Source organism: Hesperophylax consimilis, chromosome 21 (genome assembly GCF_061612785.1).
Source record: "Hesperophylax consimilis isolate HC1 chromosome 21, BYU_Hcon_1.0, whole genome shotgun sequence".
In the NCBI taxonomy this organism is placed as follows: Eukaryota; Metazoa; Arthropoda; class Insecta; order Trichoptera; family Limnephilidae; genus Hesperophylax; species Hesperophylax consimilis.
In genome coordinates, this window is record NC_142856.1 from 25,814,566 (window position 1) to 25,830,138 (window position 15,573).

At 34.6% G+C, this 15,573-nt stretch overlaps 1 protein-coding gene across 1 annotated transcript; it reads left to right on the top strand.

Annotated features, from left to right (window-relative positions):
• The first annotated feature begins 109 nt into the window (after positions 1-109).
• Ndfip (Nedd4 family interacting protein) lies at positions 110-15,405 on the top strand. Its single transcript, XM_089644552.1, has 6 exons — positions 110-259; positions 442-586; positions 3,726-3,862; positions 4,314-4,443; positions 5,296-5,481; positions 9,708-15,405. The coding sequence occupies exons 1-6, from the start codon at positions 233-235 to the stop codon at positions 9,809-9,811; spliced, it is 729 nt and encodes a 242-aa protein (XP_089500678.1). The 5' UTR covers positions 110-232; the 3' UTR covers positions 9,812-15,405.
• Positions 15,406-15,573: the final 168 nt, after the last annotated feature.

The window sequence follows — 15,573 nt, forward strand, 5'->3', positions numbered from 1 at the left end:
TATATTTTTTACTTTTGGTCACATTAGAAAAGGAATATCAGTTTATGGTTTTTGGAGTGATATTATTTTCTATGGTTAATATAATATAACTTTCTTCATCTGTGGTCTCACAAAGAATCAAGGACAATATTTATTTTCACTGAAGACTGAAGTTTTCAGGATTTGTCAGTCAATTCTTGTTATTGATTTCTCCTTTCTGTCAGATTTTATTGAGAATAATAACTATCTAAAAATGGACCCAAATAGTCCCGATGAAACAGTTCGTATTTACTTACCCCTAAAACATCTTATTGTATGAAATACTGCATAAATTCCTTTGATCTAATGTTTTTTTCGTTCACCATCTTTTATTGTTATATTTTTCTTGATAATATCAACAAATACACAATATTTTCACATTTAGATTTTTATCAGTTTATTAAAAGTGCTTAAATGTTACAGAACATGCCGGAAAATACCAACAACAGTGCGGTTTTACCAATTCATACGCCATTGACAGTCGCTGTCCCTCCCCCTGGAATGGCTCATGCAGATATTTTCGCGAGAAATCGTGTTAATATGGTGAACCAATATTTGCAAATGTCAGGTACGTTAGTCACCATTATTCGCAAAGAAATATCAACGTACATTTGTATAACTAATTAGTAAGGTACTTGTGACTGTCATGAAGGCAATGTCCCTGAAACTCATAAATAATTTTCTCGAATACTTTGTAAGAAAAGATTATTTTTCGAATTCATGAGATAATTTTAATTATAACGTTGATCAATCAAAGTCATTACGTATCTGGAACAGTATATGTTTATCAATAATAATTAGAATGTCAATACAAAAGAAGAGAGTGGCTATTCCTTGGAAAATTTATCTATAGAATTCCAGCTGGCCATAATATGAATGCATCGAGTACCCAGTGCCCGAACAAGTGCACATAAAGAACTCCAAAGAGTATTAGTACAATGAAAAATGTTTACTAAAGTTTACAATGTATGCAAAACATTTTTATCTCTGTACATAATTGAATTGTATTCGTTTTATGGCTTCGGTTTCAAGATTAGAAATTAATCAATTTTTTTCTCACTCAGGAGTATATTTTGCTTATATTTGAAGCAATAATCCGCTTCAATAATCATCTTGTGTCCACATTCTTGGAAAAAATCGCTTTTTTATTTTCAACAACTGCCGTCTTGTCAATGGTGCCTTTCCGAAGGCTGAAATTTTTTTTTTCAGTTTTATGCTCTGGCCTTCAACAGGTTAAATAATTCATTTTTAACTCGTATGTTATTGGAATAAACGCCATTCAATTTTAAGATAATGAACATGATTTATTACTTTCCTGATAAACGTAATTCATTTCTTTGAAATTGTGAATGATTTTTTAGAACATCCAATCTGTACTTGAATGTATTCAATACAAAATGGTGCCGAATCACAATATCAAAACATGGAAACCTTAATCAAATAATGTTCTTTCAGCATATTGCATTTTTCTGTAACTAATTTTAAATCATTGTTTTGCAGAAGTGGATTTATTTACTAAATCGTGCTTCCTGTGATTGTCTTTTACAAATAACAAATCATTTTAGATTTGTTTTGAAATTCTTTCCTTATGATATCCCGAGCTTAGAATGTCTTATTTACTGATTTTATGTGTGTAAACCAGAAAGTATCACAATAGCAGATGGCATCTTAGATATAGTGTTACTCATACTTGTCTTTTTACAACAATTTTTTTAATTTGAATACTGCACAAAAGCCTCAACTGTTTGGATGGAGCCTGTGGGAATATGGCGTCCCCAATCGGGGTATGTTGTGAGGATGAAGGGAGGGGGATGGGTAAGACAGAGGTTTGGAAGTACCTGGCTAATCAGATCTGGTCTCTAAACATGGCCAAAGCCATTTCAAGCAATCCTTAGATCTACAACTTGACATCAATTGATGTCTTTTGAAATGAAAGGTTATGGAGTTTCACTGATTGAAGGCCTCTCCAATTTGCCATCACTTTTCTCGGTTCCAAGCTCTGCTCTGCCGTAATCTAATGGATTTTAGGGGGGAACGTAGTCACCACTACTTTTTATTTTTAATAAAAACGAAGACAATTCCTATGAACACTCTGGCTTTGGGCCCATTGTGCCATCTCCCATTTGCTACCTTCAGAGTGGATGATACTCTCAGTATCACCCTGGTGAAAGGCTACCATTCAAGGCATATTGAAACGTTGCTTGAAATGACTTTAGTCATGTTTGATCACTAGATAAATGCTTCCTAACCTTCCTTCTCCTCATCTCCTTCCCTCCCCACTACCCTCAGCCTCACAACATACCCCAAATTTGGATATCATAGCCTCCGCGGTTGGGACACTTGTGCAGTATTCACATTTAAAAAAAAACCAACCTCGTTCCTTTTGACAGTAACCCGGTCCCTTTGATAAAGTTCACCAGGGTTGTTTTTAGATATTCGGGTATGTCTCTTGGTTCCACAATGTTTCTTTCCAGGTATCTGAGCCTTGTTCCCAACAGGGCGGAACATTGATGATTGGAGCCTCTTCATACGCTTCACATTTAGTGCATCTATTGATGTTTTCCACTCCTAACAGTTGCAGCGTCTCCTGAGCTGGCAGTGTCCCATTAATAGTCCTAGACACTACTAAATGCCTTGAAAATTACGTTTTTATCTCCAATTATGTTACCTACATACTAACTTTTTTAGCACATTAATCAATTTTGCTTATTTTGCCTTTTGTTGTGTCTTATTGAATCTCTTCGAGTGGTGTTCTTTTTTTAAAAAAAAATATCATTCCCCGGTTAAGAATAACCTAACAACATTCAAACTCTTCCTGCTAACATCAATATAAGCGGGAAATGTTGCTTGTGCAATGATAGAGGTCTTAGCTAGGCGTCGATCGAACCCACAGCGCCTGTGTGAGAACCCGATCATTTGGACCGCTCGACTGATGAATCAATCTTAGCTCGGACTTCCTGAAGAAGAGTGGACTGTAATAAAATGAATTGCAAAAAAATAAACCTTCAAGAAGTTCTTGGGCACTCTGCATTGCTGCTAACTTTATCAGCAGTCAGATATAATTCCAATGAGAAAAGTCTGGTAAAGGAAGTCGGGGCATCCAAGGAAGACATGGCACGATCAAGTGAATCAAATACTCGAGTGGGGTTAAGTCCAGTGGCAGCTCGTGACTTTTGGGTGTACTACAGTGCTAATATTACAAAAAATGGCATTATTGATGTTGCAGCTGAAAACGTATTTGTTTTTTTTTTTTCTGAAATTCGTTTTGTTGCATGAAGATTTTCAGGAAATCTGTGCAGACACGGCCAAACTGATTTTTCCTGAAAATCTTCTTACAAATAATCGAAATTACGAAAAAAAATAAAAATTCATTTTGATCTGAACAACAACAAATTTAGCACTCTATCACATTCAAAAGCCATGAGCCACCACTGGTCAAATCAAGAGTCCGAATAACAGAAGAGTATCTATGATTGCAAATACAGCAAGGAGTGTATTAGGGATAGCCCTGAGCCAAACAGTGCCTGGCGCTAGTAATCTCAAGGGCGCTGTGTTAGGTATTATCAGCACCTTTGTTTGCCAACGAAGTTTGTAGAAAGAAAGAGACGTTATGTTTCATCCCCGGTGGATAAGAATAGATAACCTAACCTATATCTAAGTATTTTGTACAAGTTTCATCAATTCATCCACAATATTTTACCTTGCAGATAACATGGACAGTATACCGCCGCCCAAGGCTGACTTCTCCGCACCTCCTCCATACGATGTGGCAGCCAACAGCAAATTGCCCACATACGAGGAGGTCCAGCGGGAGAAGAGTCTGCAGGGAGAGACTACTCCCAGGGTGAATATACCATTCATATTTTACGCACATACGTTATCACAGATCATTCTTATAAAAATATATATTATATTACACCTCACAAGAGCGCTCCTGTCTGCACAGTGTAAAAACAGGGAACTGTATCGCCACCCAGTAGGATAGCACTGTAAGGCAGGTTAAAGTAGGAAGAGATTTATTAATGGATTATATGAAGGAGGAAAAACAGATGCTAGTAGCTTGTTCCACATGCGAGCACTTACAAAACGTGAGTCGAAGAAACGACCCCTTCTCATGAAGCCAACATCAACTGCAAATGTTTGGTTTTCAATTTGACCATTCGTTTTTATTAATATCATACCTACAAATATTAATATGGAAACATATGTACTGATTACTGTAGTTTAAAGCCAATGAATCCACCTAGATTGAACTATAATTTAGTATAGAAAATAACAATTGAATTTATTTGTAGATACCGGGAGTACAGCAGTCTCCCCCCCTCACGGCTTTCCTAACCATGGAATCGGTAGAGGGGCAGCCGGACTTTGACAGTGAGAATGGACTCCTGGGAACAGACTTCATGTTCTTCACTGCGTTCTTTGGTAAACAAAACTACTCTGTGACTGTTTCAGCAAACCATTACCTGTCTGTAATATTTTAAATTTATCATACCCGTGATCACTAAAATTAGACAACAATATTTTATATACCTCTTGCTGTCCCAGATATTGCTTGGGATGTATGCAGAGTTTTTGGAAATCAAATGTAGTATTTACCTCTTATTTTGAACGCACATATTATATTGTATCATTATCTATGTTTGCTTTTGCTTATTTTTATTATTTTCCGATTTGGGAGGCGGGTATGGGTATGGGTACTGCCGAACCAGGACTATTTATTGGATAACCAACACATCTATCATAGGCACCGGTGGTTTGCTACGTTTAGTGACATACCAGGTGTGCCCGGGTTCACGGGGTGAGGTTTGTCTGGGTCTTGACACCCACTGCTTGGTGGTCCGGATTAGGAGAGACTGGTTGAGGGAGACCATTTTACCTCTCCAGCAGGAGTCCCTTGACTCATTGCCTTACACCACAGTGAGAGGGGTGGAATCATACGTCCGTCACTCCTGGACACACTGCCCCCAGATTCCTACCCATACCTTTTTCCTTCCCAAAACTTACTCTCCTTCCTTTCCCTAAAAAACCCTCCATACAGCATTCTCAAAGATGACAAACACCCTGAGGGAAATTATCTGTTATTAAAAAAATATGCCATGGACGGAGGCTGCTGAAGTAGCGCTGAACAGGGATGCCTGGAGGCGCATTGTTGATGCGATGGGTCCCCGACCCGTACAGGACGAGGGGAAGAAGATGTCTCACAGTCATGTCTTTTCTAAATAAAGTGACTGTTAAAAAATCTATCTTGTTTTAGCCTGAATGTAATTTTTTCAGTTGCATTCCTTTTCAACTGGATCGGCTTTCTGCTCCTGATGTGCTTCTGCCACACGATCGCCTCTCGCTACGGCGCCCTCTCCGGCTTCGGTCTATCCCTGGCAAAGTGGACGCTCATAGTCAAGCACTCCACTGAGTTCGCCAACCACGATAACTCCTGGCTGTGCTGGCTCATCATGGCCTTCGGTGAGTGCCAATCTATCTAATGTCAAAAACTACACCAAGTTCTCCGATAATGTGCTCGATGAGTGCTAATCCAGCCAGTGGAATACCCAGAATTTTGTCACGGGGGCCCGAGTTAAAAGAATGAAAATATGCTGTTCATAATTATTACTTTTAAATTTTTAAATTCAATACAAGTCACAAACATAAAACATAAGTTTTAGAGATGTTCTTACATACTTCCGAACAATCCAATTTCAAAAAGTTACGATACATAGTTATGGACCTGAATATTTTATGAAAAATCTCGATATATCACTTTGCACGCATTTTTCAGACATAATTTGATTGAAAAACATTAGCATAGAAGAACATTCTTTTGCGGTCCATTTCCGAAAATTTTCCACCGTGAGGTGCAGTCTAATGCTTGGTGATACACATAAGCATAGACAAAATTCTTAGATCAACGCAAGGTACAGTCCATTTCTGTAATTTTCCTGCCGCGAGGTGCAGTCCGTTATAAATGCCAGAAAAAGATTGCTCGTTGTTATTTTTTTGTATTTCTGAAATTTACATATCAAAATAAAACAGAACCTAACTAATCTAAATTCACAGTTCCCTGGTTTGTTTAACATCGACTGTCAAACGAAAATGTGAAAAAATTTTAATGTAATGAACAAATTTCAAAGAAAAACTGAGTGGCTTGGTGTTGCGAAGTGATGGGTAGATTTCCGGGAATTTATTTTAGGGGAAAATTCCCGAAACGGAATATTGCAGGAATTTTCATCTATATGGTGAAATCCCCAGACTAACCAATGTGGTTGTCTCCTGCAGCAAAATTTCTTGTTATTTACAAATTTTTTATTTTATTTTTTTAAAAAAAAAAGAAAGACAAACATTCCCGGTAGAGGTGAGTCCTGTGAGTACTTTCCAATATTGGATACAGTGAGTACAGGTACAAAAAAATACCTAGGAAAAATACGCCGTACAAAATACTTTCAAATATTTTATACCTACTTTGAGTAACTGGGGACTGGGGACGGAGAGTGACGGGAACCTGAGGCGTGCTGAGGTACAAAATATTCTTAAGTATTTTATACCTACCATGAGTTTCTGGGGACTGGGGACGGCGAATCACGGGGACCTTAGGCGTGCTGGGCACTGAGAAGGGAAGTTGAGTTGACACCTAAAACACCTCGACATCGGCAGCAGAATTTAGATTTTCTGGTTCAATCCTATCAACGTTAATACTCATTCCTACTCTTCCTGAAAGCATTAAAGCAGTGGAATAATATATTTATTGGTTTTGCCAATGTTTTCGTTTCAATTGATAGATATGAATATGACACTTTTTCAACACAGTCATTTGTCCGGTGACATTGTTGATGAATTACATGTAAAATAACAAGTCCTCTCTTCAACTAACCATTTTGCGTTGCCCTGAATACATCTTCGTAAAGAAGGTAGACCCTCGCGTGTGATTTGATCAGAGTATGTGCGCACAAGTATTCAGCAATACCCAGGAAATTACCAGAATTTTTTAACACATCATAACCTCACAAAGATCTGTATTTTATTTTCAAGATATAAGATTCTTGTTATTGAATGTTTTTGTTGATTTTTTACCTGAGAAATTCAATGCAGGAGCCTTTCCGGCACCTCTACCGCCGTATTATTCCTGGAATACTACGGAAGGTTCATTAAAAGTCAACTATTTCGTGACTTTCAACTATCTTCGAATGCGCTGAAAGCAAACCGTAATCTGCAAAGTATTTTTCAATAGTGGGGTTCAGCCACCCTCCACTATCTTGTAGCGGATGTGGAAGATCCCAGAGGTACAAAGCCATCTCGCTAATATCGAATAAACAATTTATTAAAATCTGCCAATAAAATCTCCACAACGGCGCAGTAACTACACAAAGTGCAAGATGTGAAGATGTCAAACACCATAAATAAACCATTCTATCAAATACCATGCCATAGACACTCTGCTGTCAACAGTTTTTCCATAGATATTCACCATCAGACAATGGAGATTATCGTGGCTAAATACCAGAGATGTGCAAAATGGGTACCCAAAACCATTTGAAATGCAAAATGGAAATGGGTCAAAACTTTTCCATTTGAAAATGCAAAATGCAAAATGGTTTTTAGAAAAGCATTTCAAATGCAAAATACAAAATACCTATTTTTCAAAATGCATTGAAAATGCAAAATGGTTTCTCTGGTCAAACAATCAAATTAATTATAGAATTTTTAAACAATTTCGTCATTTAATAATGGACATCAATGTAGAACAAACATATTACATGATGGTAAATCCAAAAACACCACGACTACGGATTATGAAACCACAAAAAATTTGTGCGGGACTAATGTTGCCAACGTAAAAACATAGAAACTGCCATCTAACATTTAATATTACAGCGTCATGGCCCCATGTTCAGTATTTGAATCAGTATTTTTTATAACAATTATTTTATAAGCAATAATTATTAGCCTGAAACACTCATCCACATTGAAAAATCTCCTGATAAAAGATACATGACGCCAACGGGACTTGAACCCGTGTCCTTTCGATTTCCGGTCGACAGCTCTGACCACTGAGCTATGGTGGCTTATCTCTTGTCCGCGAAATAATTCAATATATACTAGTGTTTCATTCAACAATTACTGCTTGTTACATTTTTTCACCTGAAACAACCAATTTTATTTATCGTTTTGGTGTTTAATTCGTAGAACTCCATTTAATTTTTTAAATAAATTTGAAATAAATCAAATTTAATAATGTTATAATAATTATTAAGTTCTGCAAGTATTTCTGTTATTTTTACAGTTTTTAATGTGACAGCTGTTTCGGCTTTTGAGGCCATTATCAAACTGTCACTATCAAACAGTTTGATAATGGCCTCAAAAGCCGAAACAGCTGTCACATTAAAAACTTTAAAAATAACAGAAATACTTGCAGAACTTAATAATTATTACAACATTATTAAATTTGATTTATTTTAAATTTATTTAAAAAAAAAAAATGAAACAAACAACTTTATTTTGGTTTGGCTTTATTATAGTTGGCGTCATGTATCTTTTATCAGGAGATTTTTCAATGTGGATGAGTGTTTCAGGCTAATAATTATTGCTTATAAAATAATTGTTACCCTCTGTGCTATGCATAAAAAATCTTGTCTTAAACATTAGTTTACTAAAAAAATAATAATTAGTATTTTTTGTAATGGTATCACTCAATTGCCAGGGCTCCTACCAGGGAGCAACTTGACAAATGTAAATTATCTCTCATAGCGAGGCTGAGGAACGACTGATATTTGGGGCTTATGAAAAAATATGAGTGGAGATAGTAGGAAGAATGTTGCAAAAAAGCATTTAAAATGGAAAATGCATTGAAAAAAGCATTTAAAATGCAAAATGCAAAATGGTTTTTAGAAAAGCATTTCAAATGCAAAATGGAAAATACCTATTTTGCATTTTGCATTTCCATTTTAAATGGATTTATTTGAAATAAAGCACATCTCTGCTAAATACTCATAACTATCCTTTTTCCTCGTACACCTTTCTAATAGGACCGAGCGAAAAGGCATCTGTATTTTACAGTGCGACGCATCACAGCAACCGACAAAATATTTCTTTGTCCCTTTTCCTCATATAACTTTCTAACCGACGAGAGTGAGAAGTCAGTAATATTTTAAAGTACGAAGTATTTCATGACCTGTGATACAAATATTAAACCAAGTATTTTGGAGATTTGTCACAAATACAAAGTACGGTATGATAAATACGTCTCTCCTCTAATTCTCGGGTTACGAATATCCTGACAATATTTGAAAATCTCCTACTACATACCACCACAGTAAGCGGTAAATGTTGCTTGTGTTGTGATGGAGGACTTAGCCAGCCGAGGAATTGAACACACTACGCCTGGGTGGGACCCAAACGCGATGTCAACTTAGCTACCGGCCGGTCTAATGCACCATATTAATAAGCTGAGAAAAAAACCAAATAGTACTGAAGATTTACGTTGTCAAAATGTTGATTTTTGCAGCCGGCCGATAAGCGCGTGGTGTCACGGTACATACAATGGTACTGCAGCATTGCCATTCAAATTATAAATTGTTTCTCATGTGACATCACCAGACACGGTTGTATGCGTTTTACCCAAGTTAACTTTGAAGGCTCATAACTTCGTCAGTTTTACATCTGTGATAGAATAAAAACTAATAAAATTATTTTTTCAGGTATGCTGATCTGTCTCCGCGCCATTATCCAGTACCTGAACATCAAACGCGGTTGGAGGCTATTGTCGGGCAACGCACAAGAACGCCTGCTGTTCTTCCACTAACTTCAACAGCCCCGCGCGTTGTGCATCACGTGTTATATTTACTGTCGCACACACATTCATAATAATAACTACATATGTATTATGATCATCTCTTTTCACCGAGAAGTTTTACGTTTACAAAACTATTTAACCTTCACAACTCGATCAATGTATCACGTGGCAAGTTTTGACACATTGTATGTGTTTTAGTGTAACTTCAAGTATCACATATGTGACATCTGCGTACGAGGATAGCCGCAGATGGATCACATATGTGACAGGCGCGTAGATAAGGTTAAAGAAGATTTTAACATTCCAAAATTTTGTATTTCAAAAGTTTAATATTTTGATTGAAAAACTTTGTAAATGTCTTATAATTGCATATCGATTTGGGAACGGGTCAGTTTAACCTTGAATGGCATCTTTACTATCTTTTATAGAGTGGTAGATACTCTCAGTATCGCTTTGGTCAAGGACCACCACACAATTGAAATTGTTTTAAATAAATAATGCCTTCTTCACGACAAAAAACTTCCTCTTACTAATAAACATATTTTAAATTTTACACAACTGATAAACGACCATTTACCTTACATTAACTCTTTGCACGCGGCTGTATCAACTGTTGTTACGGCAAAAAGTCTATACTCACACGCGGCTGTATCAACAGTTGATACGGAAACTTTGACGGCCGATATTCCAGCGCTCTTTCGTCATAAATGTATTTCTTGCTCACTTGGACATTCGTAGAACTATCACGATGCTGACATCTACAAGAATTTCTCAAAAATAAATATGTATTTCATAAAAAAAGATCGATAATCAAGTGCGCCTCTTCGCGCCTTTTAGTCCATTACTTTACATTTTTGTCAACGGATGGCGTTAGTACTAGTATGTCATTCATAACTAAAAATGATAAGTGATCATGGTGTCCCACTTGTGTCTATCACCTAAGTACACACACGCCGAGTGAATGGCGGGACCACATTCAAAAGATACGGTACGTCTTTGTATGAAATTTTATGTTTTTGTTTTTATAAACATCTAAGAGTGTTGACACACGAGGATTTGTTTTCATACTGAGGAGAATAATCTGTTCTGTCTATATAGTCCAATAAATCATGCCAGAATGCTATAATTTGACATTTAATTGCATGCAAATGTATTTGAAAAAATGTACCGCGTACGGGTATAGATAAAACGGAGCAAATTAACGCGTTCAAAAGGTTAATGGTTATTTATCAGTTGTGTAAAAATTGAAACAATTTTATTAGTAAGGCCCTTGTATTGTTAAGACATTATTTAAAGTATTGTCTTTCTCGGGAACAAGTTTGTAGGAAAGTCAGGAGACTAATGTCCATTCTCTTATACTCTCAAAATCTCTGTTGACCTAACTGTTAGCTCACCTCGCTTCTGAACTGGAGGGGCAAACCGATAAACCAGAGACATCTCTTGGAGTACTATATAAACTCTATAGGCTATTAGCACTAGTAGAGCCATCTATGCTACGTAGCTCGAACTATCAAAAAAATGTTTAAGGCGATGCACTACGTCGTGTAATATTTTAAATCGAGCCGTTATCAATAACACCCCTTACGTAGATGGCGATAAGGTTTGAATTCCCGCTTAACACCATCCGCCTGTTTTGATTTATGCAAGAAAAAAACATGGCCAAAAAGTTACTTTTATTTTATTTTGTGGATGTTCAGGCCTAAATATTTAAGTTTTTTCCGATCATTTTATAAATAACTTAATTTTCCACATTATACAATAAAATGAAAACCGAAAATGGGTTCGTAAGTAGGAGATTTTGAACTTTAAAGCAGTTTTCATAGGCCTTATACATTATTTTTTTCTGGGCTTATAAAAAGACGTATCTAAAAAATACTCGATTATTTCAAAGGCCAAGATGTATTCTACTCGCAGTATTTAATTAAAGCATCTAAAACATTGTTAGGCGACCAAATTTTCAAACCAAAAACACATGATTTTGCATTACTACGTAGTGCATCGCTTTAAAAGTTACTTCCCAATCTTACCTTCTCCCCAATCCCTTCAGCAGCACAACATACCACAATTGAGGATGCCATAGTCTCACTTTTTCCAAACAGCTATGAGCAGTTGGGACTGTTATTCACATTAAAAGCTGAATAAAAAAGTAGGACCTTATTTTAAAATGTATTAGTCCAAAGATGCGTATAGCAGGGCGAAACCGTTCGGGTATCAAATAAGTTGAACAAAATTATGAAGTTTTTTAGTCAAAATATTATTACAATCTAATTCCGACACAAATTAACTCACTCCGAGTTAATTTACAATTCAAAATATCAGTATTCAATTTAAATTTAAATTAAACCTGTTGTTAAAAAGTAAACATTAATATTTGAAGATGGTTTCATTATAAATTATTTGTGTCTAGATAACACCGTTATTTCTCCGTACTCGTGTTTAAATGTCTAAATTATTATATTGTAGTAATTGCACTCATAATCTAATTAACCTATTTCAGAGTGTTTATATTTTTTTTTGTAGGCCAATAAGGAAGATGCAAATTTCAAAAGTTTAGTATGTATTAAAATAGACGAGTACATTATTATCATTAAATTATTTATGAGGAATATAATTGACTTTGTTGTTGCTTTGATTTGTAGTCATTGTCGAAATACATAATGCTATCGTAATCATAGAATAAAGAATATCACGAAAAGTACCTTGTGGGCGTGTTTCATGGTCCAAATATGGAAATATAATTCAAATTTATTGCCTATATTTCCATACAAAACTGTGTTTCACCACGATTACAAAATTAAAATGGGATGACAATATTCAATTTCTGGCAAGTGTAAGAGAGACAGAGCGCGTGCTAAATGGTCTAGAACCAAAAGGTACTAAGTCGGTGGCACATTCAAATTCATATGGAAGGAAATTTTAGTTTTCTTCTTTATTCTATGATCGTAATTAATATGACCATTTATTGTTAGGTTTTTTTTAAAAAGTATGTATAAAGAATGGTATTTTTAATGTTTTAATTTAAATTTCCTTTTTTGTAATTATAAATCATTTTTAAGAGGGTTTTTCCACCACTTCTGAGTAATTTATTGTTATCAAATTTAATTTGTACAGTTCTAATTTTATTTTTTTCTTTTAAATGTTCAATTGATTCAACAGTTTTATAATGCCTTTAGACGGCGAAACAGCTGTCACGCGTAATAATTATTACACAGCCGAACATGTTTATAAACTGAAGATATAAAAGAAAAACTTTAAAAATCTATGTAAATTGCCAATTAGCACTACTGGTCTTGTAATGTATATTATCAATTTCACCGCCATTAAATAACGCTACCCGTCAAGTAAAAATCTATTTCTCCATGTTAATTTATTAATTGACGAGTAGATACTCGATAGTTTACTCAGAGGTGGTGAAACACCCCCAAATTTTTATATATACTTATTTGAATCCTTTTTTATTTCCGCAACGCTCGGTGATTGAAATCAATTTTAATTACCATATTTTATGTCTAAAAATTCATATTCCAAAATTTCGCAATGGACATTGTAAAAATGTCTTATAAAGAGCTGAAGTCAGTATTTTTATATCTGGGTAAGCAAAATAAAACAGTATTATTGCTTACGGATAAAATTTATATATTATATTTATGTAAAATTATATTTTTAATAAAGAGGCCTGTTAAAAACTAAGAAATCTTTAATTGAATTTCTTACAGCTGTAGCTAAATGTCTATATTATAGTATAAATTACTTGTTGCAAACTACTTATGATAATTAAATAAATAAAAGATTTTATCAATGTACAATAAAAACTGTTTTTTTTTTCTTCAAAATTAAAAATTAATACTCTTACTGAACAACTTCTAAAGGTAAGAAAACACTTATAACTTGAGATGCAACAAATATTTGGCCACTATTCAGTATTCAACCAAATTAGTTTAAATGAAAATAAAAACTAATTTTAATCAAAAAGTTAAAATCAATCAGAGGCAAATTTTTGTAAATAAAAACTAGTTTTTCTGTGTTTTTTGGTGGCAGACGATTACGTTTTTTTTCATAGACTACCAGCTTCTGAAAATAATCTCTCATAGACACTACTACAAGGTGACGAGATAAAAATCGAGACGAGCACTTTACTAATAAAAATCTATCTCATTTGCAATTGCACTTTTCTGCATCCCCTTAATTTGCATATCTGGCGGCCAAATATTCAGAGCTTCGGCCGAAAGGACTGCCGAATATTCAGTATTTGGCCAAATCTTTATTCGGTGCATCTCTACTTGAAATGCTCTAAAACCCTCTGCATAATATACAGGAAGTATTATTTGGGGTAAAAAATGTAGGAGACATTTTGGTCTCTGGCGACATTTTTTTTCTCAAATAATAATAAAATTAATCTTTATTTCTTTCACACGTCGCCACAGACAAGCACCTTAAAGCCGGCAAGTTTGTACCACACAATATGCACCAGTTCTCGTAACATTTGACAGAAGGGTGTATCACATGGTATCCCTGTATATGTATTACCAAAAAATTGATTGTTCTATTCATAATGGCAACATTTATAGTAAATGTAATACATATATTTATTGACTCTGACTAAATTTTAACTTAGTTTTGCCTAAATTAAAAAATTTAAAGGTTGAAAATAAATTGAGGATTATTATTTATCGGTAAGAATGTGCTGCCATTTCATCATATTAATCATGTAATTTGAATAAAATTACTGTAAATATGTGGATTAGTGAAGTATTTTTAGTGTATATATTTATTAAGCTATTGTCTGATTTATTTTATACAACATAACATTATTATCTATTTGATAACATATTAAGTTATGTAAACCATATTTCTAAACAGCAAAACTATGAAATTATGAGCTCTGGTATCATAAAATTTGCACATTTTTTTCTGTATGGAATTATTTTCAGCTCGCTGCATAATTTCCATCATGAACTATGGAGCTTAGACTTTTTGGAAAAATAATACAAGACACCATAATATTGTGTTTCATTATGAATATAAAAGATACCGAGTGCAACATTTTTTCTCACTGAATGCAAATTGTTGGTTTTATTTTCTTTCTCTAATTACAAATTTTGTGAAATAAAGGTTGAATAATCTTAGTAATATTATTATGTATAATTAGTCGTACCATATAGGTGTAAAGCTTTCGATGTGTGGGTGAGTAAAATTTTCAAATACCCATGTATTTTATCTTTTTTAAATCAATAAAGAGACAACCAACAAAACGTCTTTCATTAAACTAGCGCAACCCGAAAAAATTATGGAATATTGTAATTGAGGGGCTGGATGAAATAACAACAACGTATGATGAAAATTGTAGTTTTGAGTAAACGCATTAAAAGTTTTTTGAAATGCATAATATTCACTTGTAACTAGTGTTCACAGTTTTGCGTATAGCTCTATCCAAAAATAAACCACTCACTAGTTCGATATCTTTGGGCATTTTGTATGAAACAAATCCTAAAAAACCATAGATATGCCAATATATAGAAAGTACAATTCTCGTTCGGAACCTACTTATTATAATATTCACCAATGAAAAACTCTGAAAGTTTATTCCATAGACTTTATTATTTTTTACACATATTGTAATATATATATAATATATACGTCATATACGTCACAATATTCACGGTTCCAATTTTAGATTGGAGTTATACCCCCCTGGCTCCATCTGTGTAAAATCTACAGAAGTAATATTTACACAGCAGATAAAGAAGGGATTGGAGATACCAAAGAAACGA